Source organism: Triturus cristatus, chromosome 4_2, assembly GCF_964204655.1.
Source record: "Triturus cristatus chromosome 4_2, aTriCri1.1, whole genome shotgun sequence".
In the NCBI taxonomy this organism is placed as follows: domain Eukaryota; kingdom Metazoa; phylum Chordata; class Amphibia; order Caudata; family Salamandridae; genus Triturus; species Triturus cristatus.
Window position 1 is genome coordinate 914,159,351 of NC_140586.1, and position 16,128 is coordinate 914,175,478.

The 16,128-nt window shown below is 48.1% G+C and overlaps 1 protein-coding gene across 1 annotated transcript in view; it reads left to right on the top strand.

The window, feature by feature from the left end:
- HYI (hydroxypyruvate isomerase (putative)) overlaps positions 1-16,128 on the top strand; it is a 129,306-nt gene that overhangs the window by 67,058 nt on the left and 46,120 nt on the right. Inside the window, exons 3-6 of the mRNA XM_085602957.1 lie at positions 5,674-5,788; positions 10,606-10,684; positions 14,017-14,066; positions 15,059-15,128. Of these exons, the coding sequence (XP_085459083.1) occupies positions 5,674-5,788; positions 10,606-10,684; positions 14,017-14,066; positions 15,059-15,128 (314 nt within the window). The remainder of the gene's footprint in view (positions 1-5,673; positions 5,789-10,605; positions 10,685-14,016; positions 14,067-15,058; positions 15,129-16,128) is intronic.

Consider the following 16,128-nt stretch of genomic DNA (forward strand, 5'->3'; position numbering starts at 1 on the left):
GAAGTGGGCACGCGGGCCCGGGGTGGCCGAAAGGAGAGAGGCCATGGACGGGGATGCCCGGGTCGGTGCGTGTGTCCTGGTGGGGAGGGTCGGCTGGGCCGTGTGCTTGGCTGCAGGTACCAGGTTTCGGTGGTGCGGAGGCACGGAGGGCCATTCTACGAGGCCGGGTCCAACAGTCCTCAATGTGGGTCGAAGTTTCCCCACACCGTCCTACATGAGGTTTACAACCTCTGCCTTTCATCGGAGCACGAGGCCAGAGACTGTCCAGCTTGTGCCGCCTTCCGCTCCAAAAAGACCATCCGGGACTGACGAGCTCGAAAACAATGGCGCGCTCGTCATCTTCGATCCCCGACGACATCTTTCAAGGGGGCGTCGATGTTCCCGAGCAGGGTCGAGTCGAGGACATCATCAGCGCCTCCGAAGCAGATGATTCCGACATCGAAGACATCACTCCAGCTCAAAGGGCCGTGAGTACAGACATCGACCCCGACCCCCCTCGACACCATCAAAAAAGGCTTCTGTACCACCTCCACCTTCGGGCCCAGGTGCACGCTGAGACACTGCTTCCCATGCCCCGTCTTCGGGCCCGGTAAAGAAGCCTAGTAAGCCTTTACGCGACTCGGGCTCGAGTCAGCCTACCCTTGGTACCAAAAAGCAACACCCGGCACCGAAGGAGCCGACTAAAAAATGCCCGCCGAAGGGCCCCGATACTTCCAAGCCAAAGACCTCGGAACCGAAAAATCAACTACCGGTTCCAACTGATAAAGACACTTCAAAACTACACGGTTCCAAGCCTAGAACCGCTACCGAGTTGACGCCCAAAAAACTTACGGCACCGAAGGATCTGTCTCCCACAAATGAAGTGTTTCGTCCAGCTCCTACCCAAAAGACTTTAATGAAAGTTCCTAAGACTAGTCATTTAATGCTCAGCATCAAGAAAAGGCCGCCGAAACCCTCCCCCCCCCCCCCCACCCACCCCCCCCTCAGATTATGCAGGGGGAGGTACGGACAATCAAGCCCTTGGGGACCCGACTCCTACTGGCTTCCCTAACCCCTGGGATGATTAAACTGTCCCAGATGTCCCTAACACCCCACAAGATGATATTTATCCCTCCAGGCCTTCCCCCACAGAGGACAATATCGGATTCAACCAGTTCCTTTAAAGAGCTGTCCAATACCACAGGGTGGTCCTGCACACAGACCCAGTAGACGAGGATTTTCTTATGGATACCTTTGATACCTCACAAAGGTCCACCTCAACACTGCCCATGCTTAAAGGGGTCATTAAGCACGCATCAGATATCTTTAAAGACCCCGTCAGGGCTCGGGTCATCAACCCAAGAATAGAGAAGAAATATAAAGCTGCCCCTACTGACCCAGTATACCTTAAGGGCTCCGCACCACTCGACTCCCTAGTAGTCTCTAATACCAGGAAGAGAGCGAATTTCCAAACGTCAGGTGACGCACCACCACCAGACAAGGAATCAAAACTCCTAGACGCCTCTGGCAAACGCACAGCGTCACAGCCAGCAAATATTTGGTGCATTGCTAACACCCAAGCGCTCCTAGCCAGGTATGACAGGGCACATTATGATGAGCTTGAGTCCATAATGCAGCACCTCCCTGACAAATACAAAAACCGAGCCAGTGAACTAATTTAAGAGGGTAAGACCATCACTAACACCTCAATCCGCTGTGCCCTAGATGCAGCAGATGCCACCTAAAGGGCAATCAACACCAGTGTCCTTTTGTGCAGGCATGCCTGGTTACGCATATCAGGTTTTAAACCCGAAGTCCAGAGTTCTATACTCAATCAGCCTTTTGATTAGCAACACCTTTTTGGCCCCAATGTAGACGTATCCCTCGAAAAAATAAAAAAGGATACAAACACCGCCAAATGTATGGGAGCCTTGCAATCGCAAGCTCCCAGACGGTCTTATCGTTGCTCATCCTTTAGAAGCATCCATCGAGGTTACTCCTCGGATAGCCCCTCCACCTCTTACAAAGCTCCCGCACAATCCACCTTTACTACAGGTTACCAAAGGGGTGGTTACAGGGGGAATAACAGCAAAGGCAGAGGCAAAAACAACAACTCCTGCTCTGCCTCCACACCTACCCCATGACTTCCCTCCACTTCCCCCCGACTATTCCACTCCAGTCGGGGGAAGACTCCACCAATCTCTCCCTGCCTGGATAAACATCACTTCAGACAGGTGGGTTCACGAAATCATTCAATCAGGCTACTGTCTCGAACTAACATCTACCCCCACAAACATACCACCCAAACACCGTCCAATGTCACAAGAACATTTGTTACTATTAAAGCAGGAGGTAATCTCCCTCCTACAAAAAAAGTACAATAGAACCAGTTCCCCTGCACCAACAAAACAAGGGAGTCTACTCCCTATATTTTCTCATACCAAAAAAGGACGGATCTCTAAGGCCTATTTTAGACCTCAGACCTCTAAACCTATAAGTACATTCAGACCACTTTCACATGGTCACACTCCAGCAGGTCCTCCCTCTGCTTTCCCAGGGCGACTTCCTTGCTACTCTAGACCTCAAGGACGCCTATTTCCACATTCCCATTCCCAGCGCTCATAGAAAATATCTCAGATTCGTAGTGGACGGTCAGCACTACCAATTCAAAGTACTCCCATTTGGAGTCACCACAGCACCAAGAGTGTTTACCAAGTGTCTAGCAGTGGTGGCAGCACACCTAAGAAGACAACACCTACATGTCTTCCCATATCTAGACGACTGGATTATAAAAGCCAAATCGTACAATCAGTGTGTACAACACACTCACGCCACTATTCAACAACTTCACAACCTGGGGTTCACAATAAATCACGCCAAGTCCCAGCTGCAACCGTCCCACATGCAACAATACCTCGGTGCCACAATAGACACCTCAAGAGCGCTCGCCTACCCCAGTCCCACCCGTATAGCGAGCATACAAGCTCTTCTCACCAGATTCCAACCGCAACACTCTCTTCCAGCTCGGGCGTTCATGCAGCTCATAGGGATGATGGCCTCTTGCATATTCATAGTGCCTCATGCAAGACTCCAGATGCGTCCTCTCCAAGAGTGCTTAGCACGCCAATGGAACCATGCTCAAGGTCAGCTAACAGATCTGGGGTTGGTAGGCGGTCGTACCCCTCGCTCTCTGCAGTGGTGGAACACCAAAAACCTTTCCAAAGGGCGACCGTTCCTCGGGCCAGTTCCTCAAATAATCATGACAGCGGACGCATCGCTGTCCGGCTGGGGAGCTCACCTACTACATCACACTATGCAGGGCAGGTGGACACCCCAACTAAAGTTACACCACATCAACCATCTGGAGTTACTAGCCATATTCCTAGCCTTAAAAGCATTTCAAAAACAAATATCAGGCAAGACTGTCTTAGTCCGCACCGACAACATCACAGCCATGTATTATATCCAGAAACAAGGCGGGACACACTCTCTGCAGCTCTCTCAGCTCGCAGAGAGCAAATGGAGGTGGGCTATACCTCAGAACATTTTTCTCCTATCCCAACATGTCCCAGGAGTCCAAAACACAATAGCCGATCTCTTGAGCCGTCAAACACAACAAATTCACGAGTGGGAACTTCATCCACAAGTTCTTCAACTGTTTTTTCACATGTGGGGGCAACCACAGATAGACCTCTGCGCCACCCAACAAAACGCCAAATGCCCAAACTTCGCCGCCAGTTATCCTCACCCATTGTCCAAAGGCAATGCGATATGGATGAACTGGTCAGGCAGATTTGCATACGCTTTTCCGCCTCTCCCACTCATTCCGCTGGTGGTGCGCAAACTGCAGCAATGCTCCTTGACGCTCATCCTAGTTGCTCCAACTTGGGCCAGACAGCCGTGGTACACCACGCTGCTGGAACTCTCAGTAGTTCCGCACCAAAGACTACACCTCTCTCCACACCTCCTAACCCAGAACCATGGAGAGATCCAACACCGGGACCCAGCTCAGCTCAACCTAGCGATCTGGGTCCTGAAGTCCTAGAATTCGGTTATCTTAACCTTCCTCCTGACTGTATGAACGTCATCAAAGAAGCTAGATGGCCTACAACTAGAGCATGCTATGCAGCCAAGTGGAAAAGATTTGTCATATACTGCCATAACAACAACACTAATCCCCTAGATGTGTCTATCCAACACATCTTAGGCTACTTACTACACCTCCAAAGATGCCACCTAGCCTATACGTCTATCAGCCTGCATCTTGCTGCCATAGCAGCATATCTGCAAAATAGACAGCATCTCTCACTTTTCAGAGTACCTGCCATAAAGGCCTTTATGGAAGGACTCCGGAGAATAATTCCCCCCAGAGTACCACATTCCCCTGTGTGGAATTTAAACATCGTTCTCAAAAGACTAATGGGACCTCCATTTGAACCTCTACATAAATGTGAGCTGCAATTCTTAACATGGAAAACTGCTTTCCTCGTAGCCATTACTTCTCTACGAAGAGTTAGTGAACTTCAAGCACTAACCATTCAAGAACCCTTTCTCTAGATGCATCTTAATAAAGTTGTTCTCCGAACTAATCCTAAATTCCTCCCTAAAGTCATTTCTCCCTTCCACCTCAATCAATCTGTGGAGCTGCCTGTATTCTTCTCGCAGCCACAAACAGTTGCAGAAAGAGCTCTTCATACCTTAGATGTCAAAAGAGCACTACTATACTACATAGAGAGAACAAAACCCTTTTGCAAGACCAAACAATTATTTGTGTCTTTCTCACCACCACACAAAGGCAACCCCATATCAAAAACTGGGATAGCTAGGTGGATTGTCAAATGCATACAGATTTGCTATCACAAAGCAAAACGTACATTATCTGTTCCTCCTAAAGCCCACTCTACACGAAAGATAGGGGCTTCAATGGCATTTTTAGGAAACATTCCTTTAGATGATATATGCAGAGCAGCTACATGGTCTACACCGCACACGTTCACAAAACACTATTGTGTCGATGTGCAAACTAAACAACAAGTTAGTGTGGGCCAGGCTGTACTCAAAACACTATTTCAAACTACTGCAACAGATAGTGGTGGTCGCCGCTAGGAGTGGATACTGCTTTACAATCTATGCACAGTGTGTAATCTGCAGCTCTTATGCCTTGAACGGAATATGCTACTTACCAGTATGCATCTGTTCTTGGCATGTAGAGCTGCAGATCTACACTCGCCCACCCGCCTCCCCGGCTACCTTTATCTGTTCCAGTATTATCTTACTTAGATACACCACACATGGACATCTTTCCTGTTTCTTGCTAAGCTCCATCATTTCCTTGCTGGCGAAAAACAATCTGGGGATGGAGCCGACGCCCATGCGCACTATAATCCAAAGGAGGAGTCACCTATCTCATGACTTCCAAAGACTTTCCAAGACAAAAACAAGTGCAAACATCCGGGCCCAACACCAGATGGCCATCTATGCACAGTGTGTAGATCTGCAGCTCTACATGCCAAAAACAGATGCATACTGGTAAGTAGCATATTCCTTATCTCTTTTATCTGGGGTGCTTCTCTCTTGGACTTCCACCAGCATCATCTGATGGCGACTGAGGTCTTGGACCATGGACGCGCCCACTGGTTAAGAACTGGTTCAACAGTTCACTCTGTGTTTCTCACCACCTCTGTCTCCGGGCAGGATCCATATCATGGCGGGTCGAGTTCCTGCAGGACTGGATAGAGCGGCTGTCGCGGCAGAGATGGAAGACACCTTCGTGGAGAACTTGAAGTACGCCTCGGACGTCTTGGCTCAGGTAGGCAGAAGAATCCGCGGCAAGTGTTACGACAAGGGAGTGAGACCCATTCATGGTGTCAGGTTAGGCCTAATGAGTCACAATGTCGTGATGTTCCTTGGTTGTCTCTTTGGATCTGTGTGTGTCCCCTTTTATGTGTCTCTCATTTTATCTCTGTGTCTTCTTTGATCTCTGTGTGTCTTCTTTTATCTCTGTGTGTCTTCTTTTATCTCTGTGGGTCTGCTTCTATACTTTGAACTCTCTATGCCTATTTTTATCTCTGTGTGTATCCTTTTGTCTTTGTGTCCCGTGTCTGCTTTTATCTCTGTATCTGCTTTTATCTCTGTGTGTCTACTTTTATCGGCGTGTGCCTGCTTTTATCACTACGTGTCCCCTTACTTCTCATGAGCACCCTGCATCGATTAATGTCTGTTTATATTTGTGAGTGTCTCCTGACATCCCATAGCGTCTGTAGACAACTAAGTCTCTTTACATTGTTGAGTGTCCCCTGACAGCCCACGATTGTCCCATTACTCCCCTCAAGTACCCTTCACATCTTGAATGTCCTTCTGCATCTCTCGAGTGTCTTGTCACACCTCTAAAGCCCCCTTCCATTCTCGAGCATTTTCTTTCATATCACACATACATTTTTTTGTTGCTATAAACTATATAGCTTATGACCTACTTCACCAGCTTGTCATGCACAAAAACACATATTTGCGGAGTAATTAACTTTAAAATATTTTTTTTCACACTTGTATGTAGTCAGAGATCAGGTTCTCAAGGGGCGGAGATTGCTAACATTTATAGGGTGCATTATATGAGCCCATGTTCTCTAGGTGCTATATATCATGGTATCCAAGGGGACTTGGTGACATAAGTGACATCAAGAGCTGCACCTAGTGGTACAAGCGTCAGTGGTGGCTTGTCCCGAGGGCGGTAGGAGCCCTGCCCACCTCCCAGTTCCAACCAGCCACCATTAGTCCAGAAGCTGAGCGAGTTTGCACCTCAGTTTGGGGTAATGCTCACTCATCTCCCCCTGACTCCTGCTCCTTAGTTTCTGAGGAGTAAATATGATGATTCCCAGCTGGTCGCGGTTGGTGAAGCTCAGGCCGGACTGGCCGTAGCAGGCTTCGGGCATTTCCCCGGGAGGCTGAAAGGGGAGGAGGGGGGGCACTTTTGTCAGTGGGGGTTGTAATTGTAGCAGAGTAGTGGTTTTAAAAGTACTACAAAGATCCTTCAATATTCAGCAATTTTCGGGCAACAATAAAAGTGTCAAGATAGCTTTGGTGATTAATGAACCTGCTGGAGTCAGCTGGAGTTTTATCTAGTGGCATTGTTGACTCCTCTAAGTCAGCGCAGAGGGTTAATATGCCTGCTACAAAGAACGTGTACCATGCATATCAAAGAACAGTATTTTATGTGCAGATCTCAGTGGGTTACTGCTCTTGTCAGAGAGATTCTTTTGTTACTGTGCAGTTTATAAATTACAATCGTAGTCTGGCACAGTGAGTTCTGAACTGCCATCAAAGAGCTGCAAGCAAATAGCTATGATTTTCTCACTGCCTTTTAATATCCTGGTGCTGCTTAAAAAAAAAAGGTTAGTTTGGGTAGAAATCAATTCTTAATATTAAAGCCAACCCTGGCCACTGTGTTATGTTCTGAATCCTTAAATTGGTGCTTATCCAGACCAAGCACTCTTAACAAACGCCTCCCAGCATGGATGACACGAATACCACTCCTTGTGATCCCCTTTGTCTATTGTCACATTTTCTATACTGTGATGTACACACGTACTATTCATATTTTTGTGTTTGTGTGCTGTAAACTGCTCCAACACCCTACACTGGTATGAGAGGACCTATAAAACAAAATGCATGTGGTCAGGGGCTATGGAGATGTGAGAGAGGCACTGCGGGGGGGTGATAGTGAGTGAATCATTGAAAAGCCCCAATAAAGATTTTGTATCCTGGTGCACAGTAAAGTCATAATTTACTATGCTTTAAAAGCTAATACAATTGAATATATAATGAAAAATGTGTTGTAAAATGCACCATTTTTTACCACATTTTCTTGAGGAGAGAATTCCCCCTCCGCCACCCCCCTCCCACCCCCCCTCAAAAAAACCTCCTTTTGTAGTGGTAAGGCTCGCACGCTGGGCTCGATCACAATGCACCATACTGGGGCTTGTCTGAAAAAATTTGCCATTGCTTTAGGTTCCCAGTCCGGCCCTGACGGAGTTGTCTCAGAGCCGCCCTGGACACACATGCACAGTGCTGGTTACTGACCTGAAGGCGATCCCCCTCACTTCCAGAGGGTGGAGCTGTACCCGTGCCCACGCACTGATGGCCTTGATGCCAGGAACTAAGGGAGAACGGAGGGTGGATTGCAGCTACGCTGATGGAGCTTCCCGAAGAGAAACATTGAGGAGTCTCCCATGTCTGCTCCTGAGGAGCACAATCACACTCTCATGTCATTCCCCCATCTAACTGTCCCCCTACCAGCCCTTCTGTACCACTCTCCTGCTGATCCACTTCTGTCGGGGAATTTAGCTCTCTCTCTTCCAAGTACCCGCCTGGCTGTCCTCTCCTGCTCGTCTACTCACTTTGGTGGCATCTCTCCCTGGACAGTGCTTGTCTGGATTATAGCTGCACTCATGCAATGTATGACACATACTTACATGCCCACCTGAGACTAGCCCTGCTGCTGGTCTTTCACAGCAGTACCTTTATACTCCACTTTCTGGGGCAGCCTCTGGCTTGCCATTTGTGTACCATTTGCCAACCTGCTTGCCTTCACCCCTGAAGGAGTGCTTGTCTGCCTGTAGCCTGCTCCCCTGAAGGAGTGCTGGTGAGACCTCACTGGGGCACCTTGCAAAGTCCGCTTTGTCGCCGGTGTCTGCTCACAGCCTGCCTGCTTGCCCCATAGCTTGCTATCAGTGCAGGTGGTCTGAGACTGCTGCTGACCGTGCTGCACCATCACCCCAGCATCCTGACTGCTCCCTCAGCCAGGCTGGCTTTGGAGCAGAGGACAGGCACCGCTCCTGGGAAACAGTCATCATCAGAGTGATGTGGAATGAGTTGGAGAAGGTACAAGATATGGACGGATTCTGGTCTGCATGTGCAGAGAGGAAGGTACAGGACGGCGTATTGTGTGTTTGTGGCATAGCTCTGTGTCCGCAGGTGTAGTCTATCCTTCTAACCCTCTGTCCTTGACTTAACAATCTGTCTATCCTTGTGTCAGCTTTTATGTGGTTGCACACCTATGTGTAGTTGTGCCAATCTCTACGTTCCTTTGTGGGTTTATCAGCAAGTTCATTCATCTGAATCTAAACAGTTCCTTTCTTGTCCTGCAGAAGCTTTTTTTCCTTCAAGTGACTGGGCTGAAACAATTACGTGTGTAAACAATGGACGTTGATGATATCCATCAGGTCACTGTTGTGTTTTGAGAATTATTTGATAATGTGTTGAATAACTACTGTTTTACTCAGCTTAAAGACCCTTTATTACACCAGACTTTTAACACAACAAATTTAAAGCAATATAAATATTTTGATTGTCTTTTACTAACCAGTCTAAATGAACTCAGGTGAAAGCAGGTTTCAGGCATATTTGCTAAATGTTTCTCTCCATTTTTGTTGTAAATTTGGGAATTGGAGGTTATTGCACATGGGTGCCTCAAATATTATTATTTTTGCAAACTATAACACCTACAGGGAACATGCAAATGTTTTAAAATGCCTACAGTTATCGATAGAGTATATCCTATTCGTAACACCAGTTTGTTTCCTCCACTTTGTTTGTCCTAAAGAACCTCCTTCTAGTTTTCCTCTTACTGCAATGAGACCATTCTTGAAGGCATGTTTCTGAATTGTTATTAAGTGCACAGGCTGAAGTGGATCATGGTGAAAAGCAACATTGGGCGCCTGTCGAAGGCATTACATCCCTGTCGGATGTGTGTACCATAACTTGTTCAGCATGGATAGATTTCCGATAAAATAAGTTGGTCAGGGTAAATGCGGCTGTCATAGATTTACACCTGCATCTGATCTTCACTGCTAAGAGAAGGTGTTTAAGAACTAAATTCAAATTGTTCTCCAGGACCCTGAGCAAAATCTGTATTGTTAATAATCCTGCCGAGGTCCCATCCTTTGGAGCATTTCCCGCAAATGTGAGTGGCGCAGCAATCAAACGCTGCCTTGACATCCAGACTAGCTGGGTGGAATATCTTACTGCTAAACAGAACAGTATTCAAGAGCCTTCTCTAGCTGGTTGAACATCTTCCCTTAAAGCCTATCTGGATCTTTGGGACCGTATTTTCTTGCTCGGTCCATTATCCATACCTGGCTAAAAACTTTCCCGAGTCTGAAAACTTAGAAATTAGTGAATGATTTTAATTGGATTACCCCGTTTATTTAAATCCTACAAATATGATGCCTCTTTGAGAAGTTTGCAGATCTTGCCTGTGTTTAAAATTTAACTGAATATTAATGTTAATTCCGATCCGAAAGGATTTAGCGTCAATCTTCAGGAGCACCCGATCAGCTCCTCCAGCCTTTGACCATCTGGCCTGAGTTATCAGGAGCTGCACCCTTCTTTGTGCAGTGCTGTTTCTAATGTATTCCTATCGCAAGCAGCAGGCTTCTACGCTGAGTTATTGCATCGCCTGGAGGAACCTGAGAGGAGGGCGAGAGGAGATCTCCTGTTCCAGATCTGTACTCACAATAATGGCGCAGGAGCAGAAGACTCCGCCCACCACTGACTGATGGTCCAACAGAAGGTGCTCTTGTTTGTAAGTGGCGGGTGAACATTGATGGTTAGTGCACATATGTCTTACAGGAGGGAATCTTGGGCCTGCTGCAGCCAATCAACAGCCGCATCACTGAGCCACGCTACTTCATGAACACGCCGCAGCAAGGTAAGAGACTCCACAGCGATTACTTCCTCCCCCTCCCCCCAAAGCACTGTAGAACATTCTCTGAAGGCAGTCCCACCTGGGCCCCTGTTTCCATTGCCATGTTCTGGCAATGTTCTCCAGTCTGGGTTTTCCTTCCAGTTTTACCTTATCTGGGAGCCTTTCAGGCTGTAGAGCGAGTTGCAGATGTCAGCATCAGCCCCTACTGGGCAGGGGAAGCGGAGGTGGGCAGTGCCTTTCAGGGCACAGCTGGGTCTGGGGTTTCAGCAAGTCAGGGCTGTATCAGTGCAGATATGACTGGACAGAAAGTCCCTCTATGTCAGCGCAGGGATGGATGGTAGTGGTAGTGCTTGTGTTTGGTTGAATTGTGGTTGTGCTAAGTGTGGATGGTTGCATTGTGGCTGTGCTTAGTGTGGATGGTTGCATTGTGGCTGTGCTTAGTGTGGATGGTTGCATTGTGGCTGTGCTTAGTGTGGATGGTTGCATTGTGGCTGTGCTTACTGTGGATGGTTGCATTGTGGCTGTGAGTAGTGTGGATGGTTGCAGTGTGGCTGTGCGTAGTGTGGGTGGTTGCATTGGGGTTGTGCTTAGTATGGGTGGTTGCATTGTGAATGTGCTTTGTGTGGATGGTTGCATTGTGGCTGTGCTTACTGTGGATGGTGGCATTGTGGCTGTGAGTAGTGTGGATGGTGGCATTGTGGTTGTTCTTACTGAGGATGGTTGCATTGTGGTTGTGCTTAGTGTGGAAGGTTGCATTGTGGCTGTGCTTAGTGTGGATGGTTGCATTGTGGTTGTGCGCAGTGCGGATGGTTGCATTGTGGTTGTGCGCAGTGCGGATGGTTGCATTGTGGTTGTGCGTAGTGCGGATGGATGCATTTTGGTTGTGTGTAGTGTGGATGGGTGCAGTGGCTGTGCTTTGCTTGATAGTTGCAGTGTGGCTCTACCTATTGTGAGGTCTGCTGTCTGAATTTGCCTAGCGAGGGAAGATGCAAGGTGTATATGCTTACTATAGACAGTTGCAATGTGGTCTTAGTGTGGGTAATGCAGTATTGCTGTGCTTCATATACGGGTTGCTGTGTTTAATGTAAGGGTTGCCTCATGGCTGCATTTCATGTAGTGATTACACTGTGGCGGTGCTTAGTGTTGACAGTAGCATTGTAGCTGTGCTTAGTGTTGACAGTTGCATTGTGGCTGTGCTTAGTGTTGACAGTTTCATTGTGGCTGTGCTTAGTGTTGACAGTTGCATTGTAGCTGTGCTTAGTGTTGACAGTTGCATTGTGGCTGTGCTTAGTGTTGACAGTTTCATTGTGGCGGTGATTAGTGTTGACAGTTGCATTGTGGCTGTGCTTAGTGTTGACAGTAGCATTGTAGCTGTGCTTAGTGTTGACAGTTTCATTGTGGCTGTGCTTAGTGTTGACAGTTGCATTGTAGCTGTGCTTAGTGTTGACAGTTGCATTGTGGCTGTGCTTAGTGTTGACAGTTTCATTGTGGCTGTGCTTAGTGTTGACAGTTGCATTGTAGCTGTGCTTAGTGTTGACAGTTTCATTGTGGCGGTGATTAGTGTTGACAGTTGCATTGTGGCTGTGCTTAGTGTTGATAGTTACAGTGTGGCTGTGCTTAGTGTTGACAGTAGCATTGTGGCTGTGCTTAGTGTTGACAGTTGCATTGTGGCTGTGCTTAGTGTTGACAGTTGCATTGTGGCTGTGCTTAGTGTTGACAGTTGCATTGTAGCTGTGCTTAGTGTTGACAGTTGCATTGTGGCTGTGCTTAGTGTTGATAGTTACAGTGTGGCTGTGCTTAGTGTTGACAGTAGCATTGTGGCTGTGCTTAGTGTTGACAGTTGCATTGTGGCTGTGCTTAGTGTTGACAGTTGCATTGTGGCTGTGCTTAGTGTTGACAGTTGCATTGTAGCTGTGCTTAGTGTTGACAGTTGCATTGTGGCTGTGCTTAGTGTTGATAGTTACAGTGTGGCTGTGCTTAGTGTTGACTGAGTGTGGCTGTGCTTAGTGTTGCCAGTTGCACTATGTTATGCTTAGTGTGGAAGGTTGCATTGTGGCTGTGCTTAGTGTGGATGGTTGCATTGTGGTTGTGCGCAGTGCGGATGGTTGCATTGTGGTTGTGCGCAGTGCGGATGGTTGCATTGTGGTTGTGCGTAGTGCGGATGGATGCATTTTGGTTGTGTGTAGTGTGGATGGGTGCAGTGGCTGTGCTTTGCTTGATAGTTGCAGTGTGGCTCTACCTATTGTGAGGTCTGCTGTCTGAATTTGCCTAGCGAGGGAAGATGCAAGGTGTATATGCTTACTATAGACAGTTGCAATGTGGTCTTAGTGTGGGTAATGCAGTATTGCTGTGCTTCATATACGGGTTGCTGTGTTTAATGTAAGGGTTGCCTCATGGCTGCATTTCATGTAGTGATTACACTGTGGCGGTGCTTAGTGTTGACAGTAGCATTGTAGCTGTGCTTAGTGTTGACAGTTGCATTGTGGCTGTGCTTAGTGTTGACAGTTTCATTGTGGCTGTGCTTAGTGTTGACAGTTGCATTGTAGCTGTGCTTAGTGTTGACAGTTGCATTGTGGCTGTGCTTAGTGTTGACAGTTTCATTGTGGCGGTGATTAGTGTTGACAGTTGCATTGTGGCTGTGCTTAGTGTTGACAGTAGCATTGTAGCTGTGCTTAGTGTTGACAGTTTCATTGTGGCTGTGCTTAGTGTTGACAGTTGCATTGTAGCTGTGCTTAGTGTTGACAGTTGCATTGTGGCTGTGCTTAGTGTTGACAGTTTCATTGTGGCTGTGCTTAGTGTTGACAGTTGCATTGTAGCTGTGCTTAGTGTTGACAGTTTCATTGTGGCGGTGATTAGTGTTGACAGTTGCATTGTGGCTGTGCTTAGTGTTGATAGTTACAGTGTGGCTGTGCTTAGTGTTGACAGTAGCATTGTGGCTGTGCTTAGTGTTGACAGTTGCATTGTGGCTGTGCTTAGTGTTGACAGTTGCATTGTGGCTGTGCTTAGTGTTGACAGTTGCATTGTAGCTGTGCTTAGTGTTGACAGTTGCATTGTGGCTGTGCTTAGTGTTGATAGTTACAGTGTGGCTGTGCTTAGTGTTGACTGAGTGTGGCTGTGCTTAGTGTTGCCAGTTGCACTATGTTATGCTTAGTGTGGACAGTTGCAGAGTGGCTGTGATTAGTGTTGACAGTTGTGATCTTAGTGTGTCCCAGTGCCTGCATGTATCTTCAGTATTAGTGTGACAAGCATCATCAGTGCTTCCTGTTAGTGGCTGCTCTGTCCACTCACTTCCTGTCCTCCTTCACTCACACCTTCATGTTCCCTTTGCTTCTCAGCTGCTACCCTCCTCCAGAAGGTGGGGCGTGCCAACCTGAAGCTCCAGATGGTGAGTACCCTTCCAGACACTGTGCTGCCCTAAAAGCAGGGTAAGGCTCCCCCCGCCTCCTGTCTGTCCAGTGATGTCTCCAGACATTCTTCCCCACATTGACTTCTCAATCCAGGGTCTCATGGTAGGTGCTTTGTATCACCTGCGGCTGCAGAACTTCTGTTGCCTTTCCTACTTGCCTGCAGGGCTTTTACAAGCCAGGCTTTATCACTGTCGCATCTCAGTCCTGCGTCTGCTTCTGGCACAAGCCTGTCCCTGCGCAGTCATATGCCTGCCAGTGTCATATGCTTGCCCCTGCTCAATGCTATGTCTGCTGCCAGTACAAGCCTACACCTGCTGAATCTTAAATCTGCTAGTAGCCAACACCTGTCCCTGCTCAGTCCTACGTCTGCTGGCGGTACAAGCCTGTTCCTGCTCAGTCCTGTGTCCGCTGGTGGCACAAGCCTGTCCCTACCCAATCCTGTGTCTGCTGGTGGCACAAGCCTGTCCCTGCTCAGTCCTGCGTCTGCTGCTGGCACAAGCCTGTCCCTGGGCAATCATATGCCTGCTAGTGTCATACGCCTGCCCCTGCTCAATGCTATGTCTGCTGCCAGTACAGACCTACACCTGCTGAATCCTATATCTGCTAGTAGCACAAGCCTATTCCTGCGTCTACTTGTGGCACACGCCTGTCCCTTCTCAGTCCTGCGTCTGCTGGTGGCACAAGCCAGTCCCTGCCCATTCCTGCGTCTGCTGGTGGCACAAACCTTCCCTGCCCAGTCCTGCGTCTGCTGGTGGCACAAGCCTGTCCCTTCTCAGTCCTGTGTCTGCTGGTGGCACAAGCCTGTCCCTGATCAGTCATACGTCTGCTAGGGGCATATGCCTGCCCTGCTCAGTACTCTGCTGCTCGTGGCACTGAATAGCCCAGCTCATTGCTGTGCATGCTAGGCACTGAGTACCCCGCCTCATTACTCTGCTGCTGGTGGCACTGACCTCTCTCTGTTCATCCACAGGATGTCTTCCACTGGCAGATCATGGATGGGAACCTCACTCAGAACATCAAGACCTATCTTCCTCTCATTGGTGAGTGCTGCCTCCTGGGCTGGAGCCAACAGTAGGGTGGTTTCTGTTTTTTTCCCATTCTGTTCTCTCTGCTTTTCTTTCTTTCTTCTGCGGGAGCTGCACCTCTTTCCGCTTCCTGCTGGTCGTTTCTCATGGGCTCTTCCTGCCACACCTATATTTCGTCACAACCTTCTCGTCCTCCATTCTCTCCTTTCAATGTGCTTCACTTCTCTCTCCCCATGAACCCTGTCACTCCTGGGGGTCTTTGTCCCTTTCTATCCTGGGAGGTTCCATCTCTCTCTTTCTGTCATTTCATGGTTCAAGTCATTTGACCATCAGGATCTTTGCTTTATCAACTGTTCCTTCTCTTGCCCTCTTAAGAGGAGTCCAGTACATGTTACGAACATTCATGTATAAAATACATAAACCTACCCCAAAAAAGTAAAATATGCAGTCGAAACCTAGATGGCAGCAATGTCCTTAAAAACCACTAACTCCTTGGCCACCAAAGATCTAGTGGACCGTGGATGCTAGGGCGAGCCACATTTCACAAGGTGTTCCCCTAACTGCTGGATGGATGGTTCTTTGGATCATGGATGGGTGGTATGAAGGCATTTTGAGGTTTCTCCCAACTCCCCCCAGCTCTGGGTGTGAAATGTTACAGATTCCAGGTGCTTTCACGTAACTTCCTTCTGAAGTTAGGTCTGCCCTAGACGTCTCTTCAAACCTTAGTGGGGCTCTTGTTAAGCTCCCAGGCAGTACTCAGACCCCTGTATGACTCAAACTGGTATTTTATAAAGAAAGCCTATTTCAGGATAGAGGGATGTTTCATGAGACATAACTATCCAGTTCTGGAAATCCTTAAATGTACTGCCCTCCCGCATCGACACCAGATTGTGCACAGAAACTCTCACAGTATCTTCTGCCATCCCTCCTGGGACTGGTAAACCAGCCCTGGGCTGAACTCACTAGGACGTACCAGTTGCCGGTAAGTGATGGCGAGTTCTCCCACCAGAGATAC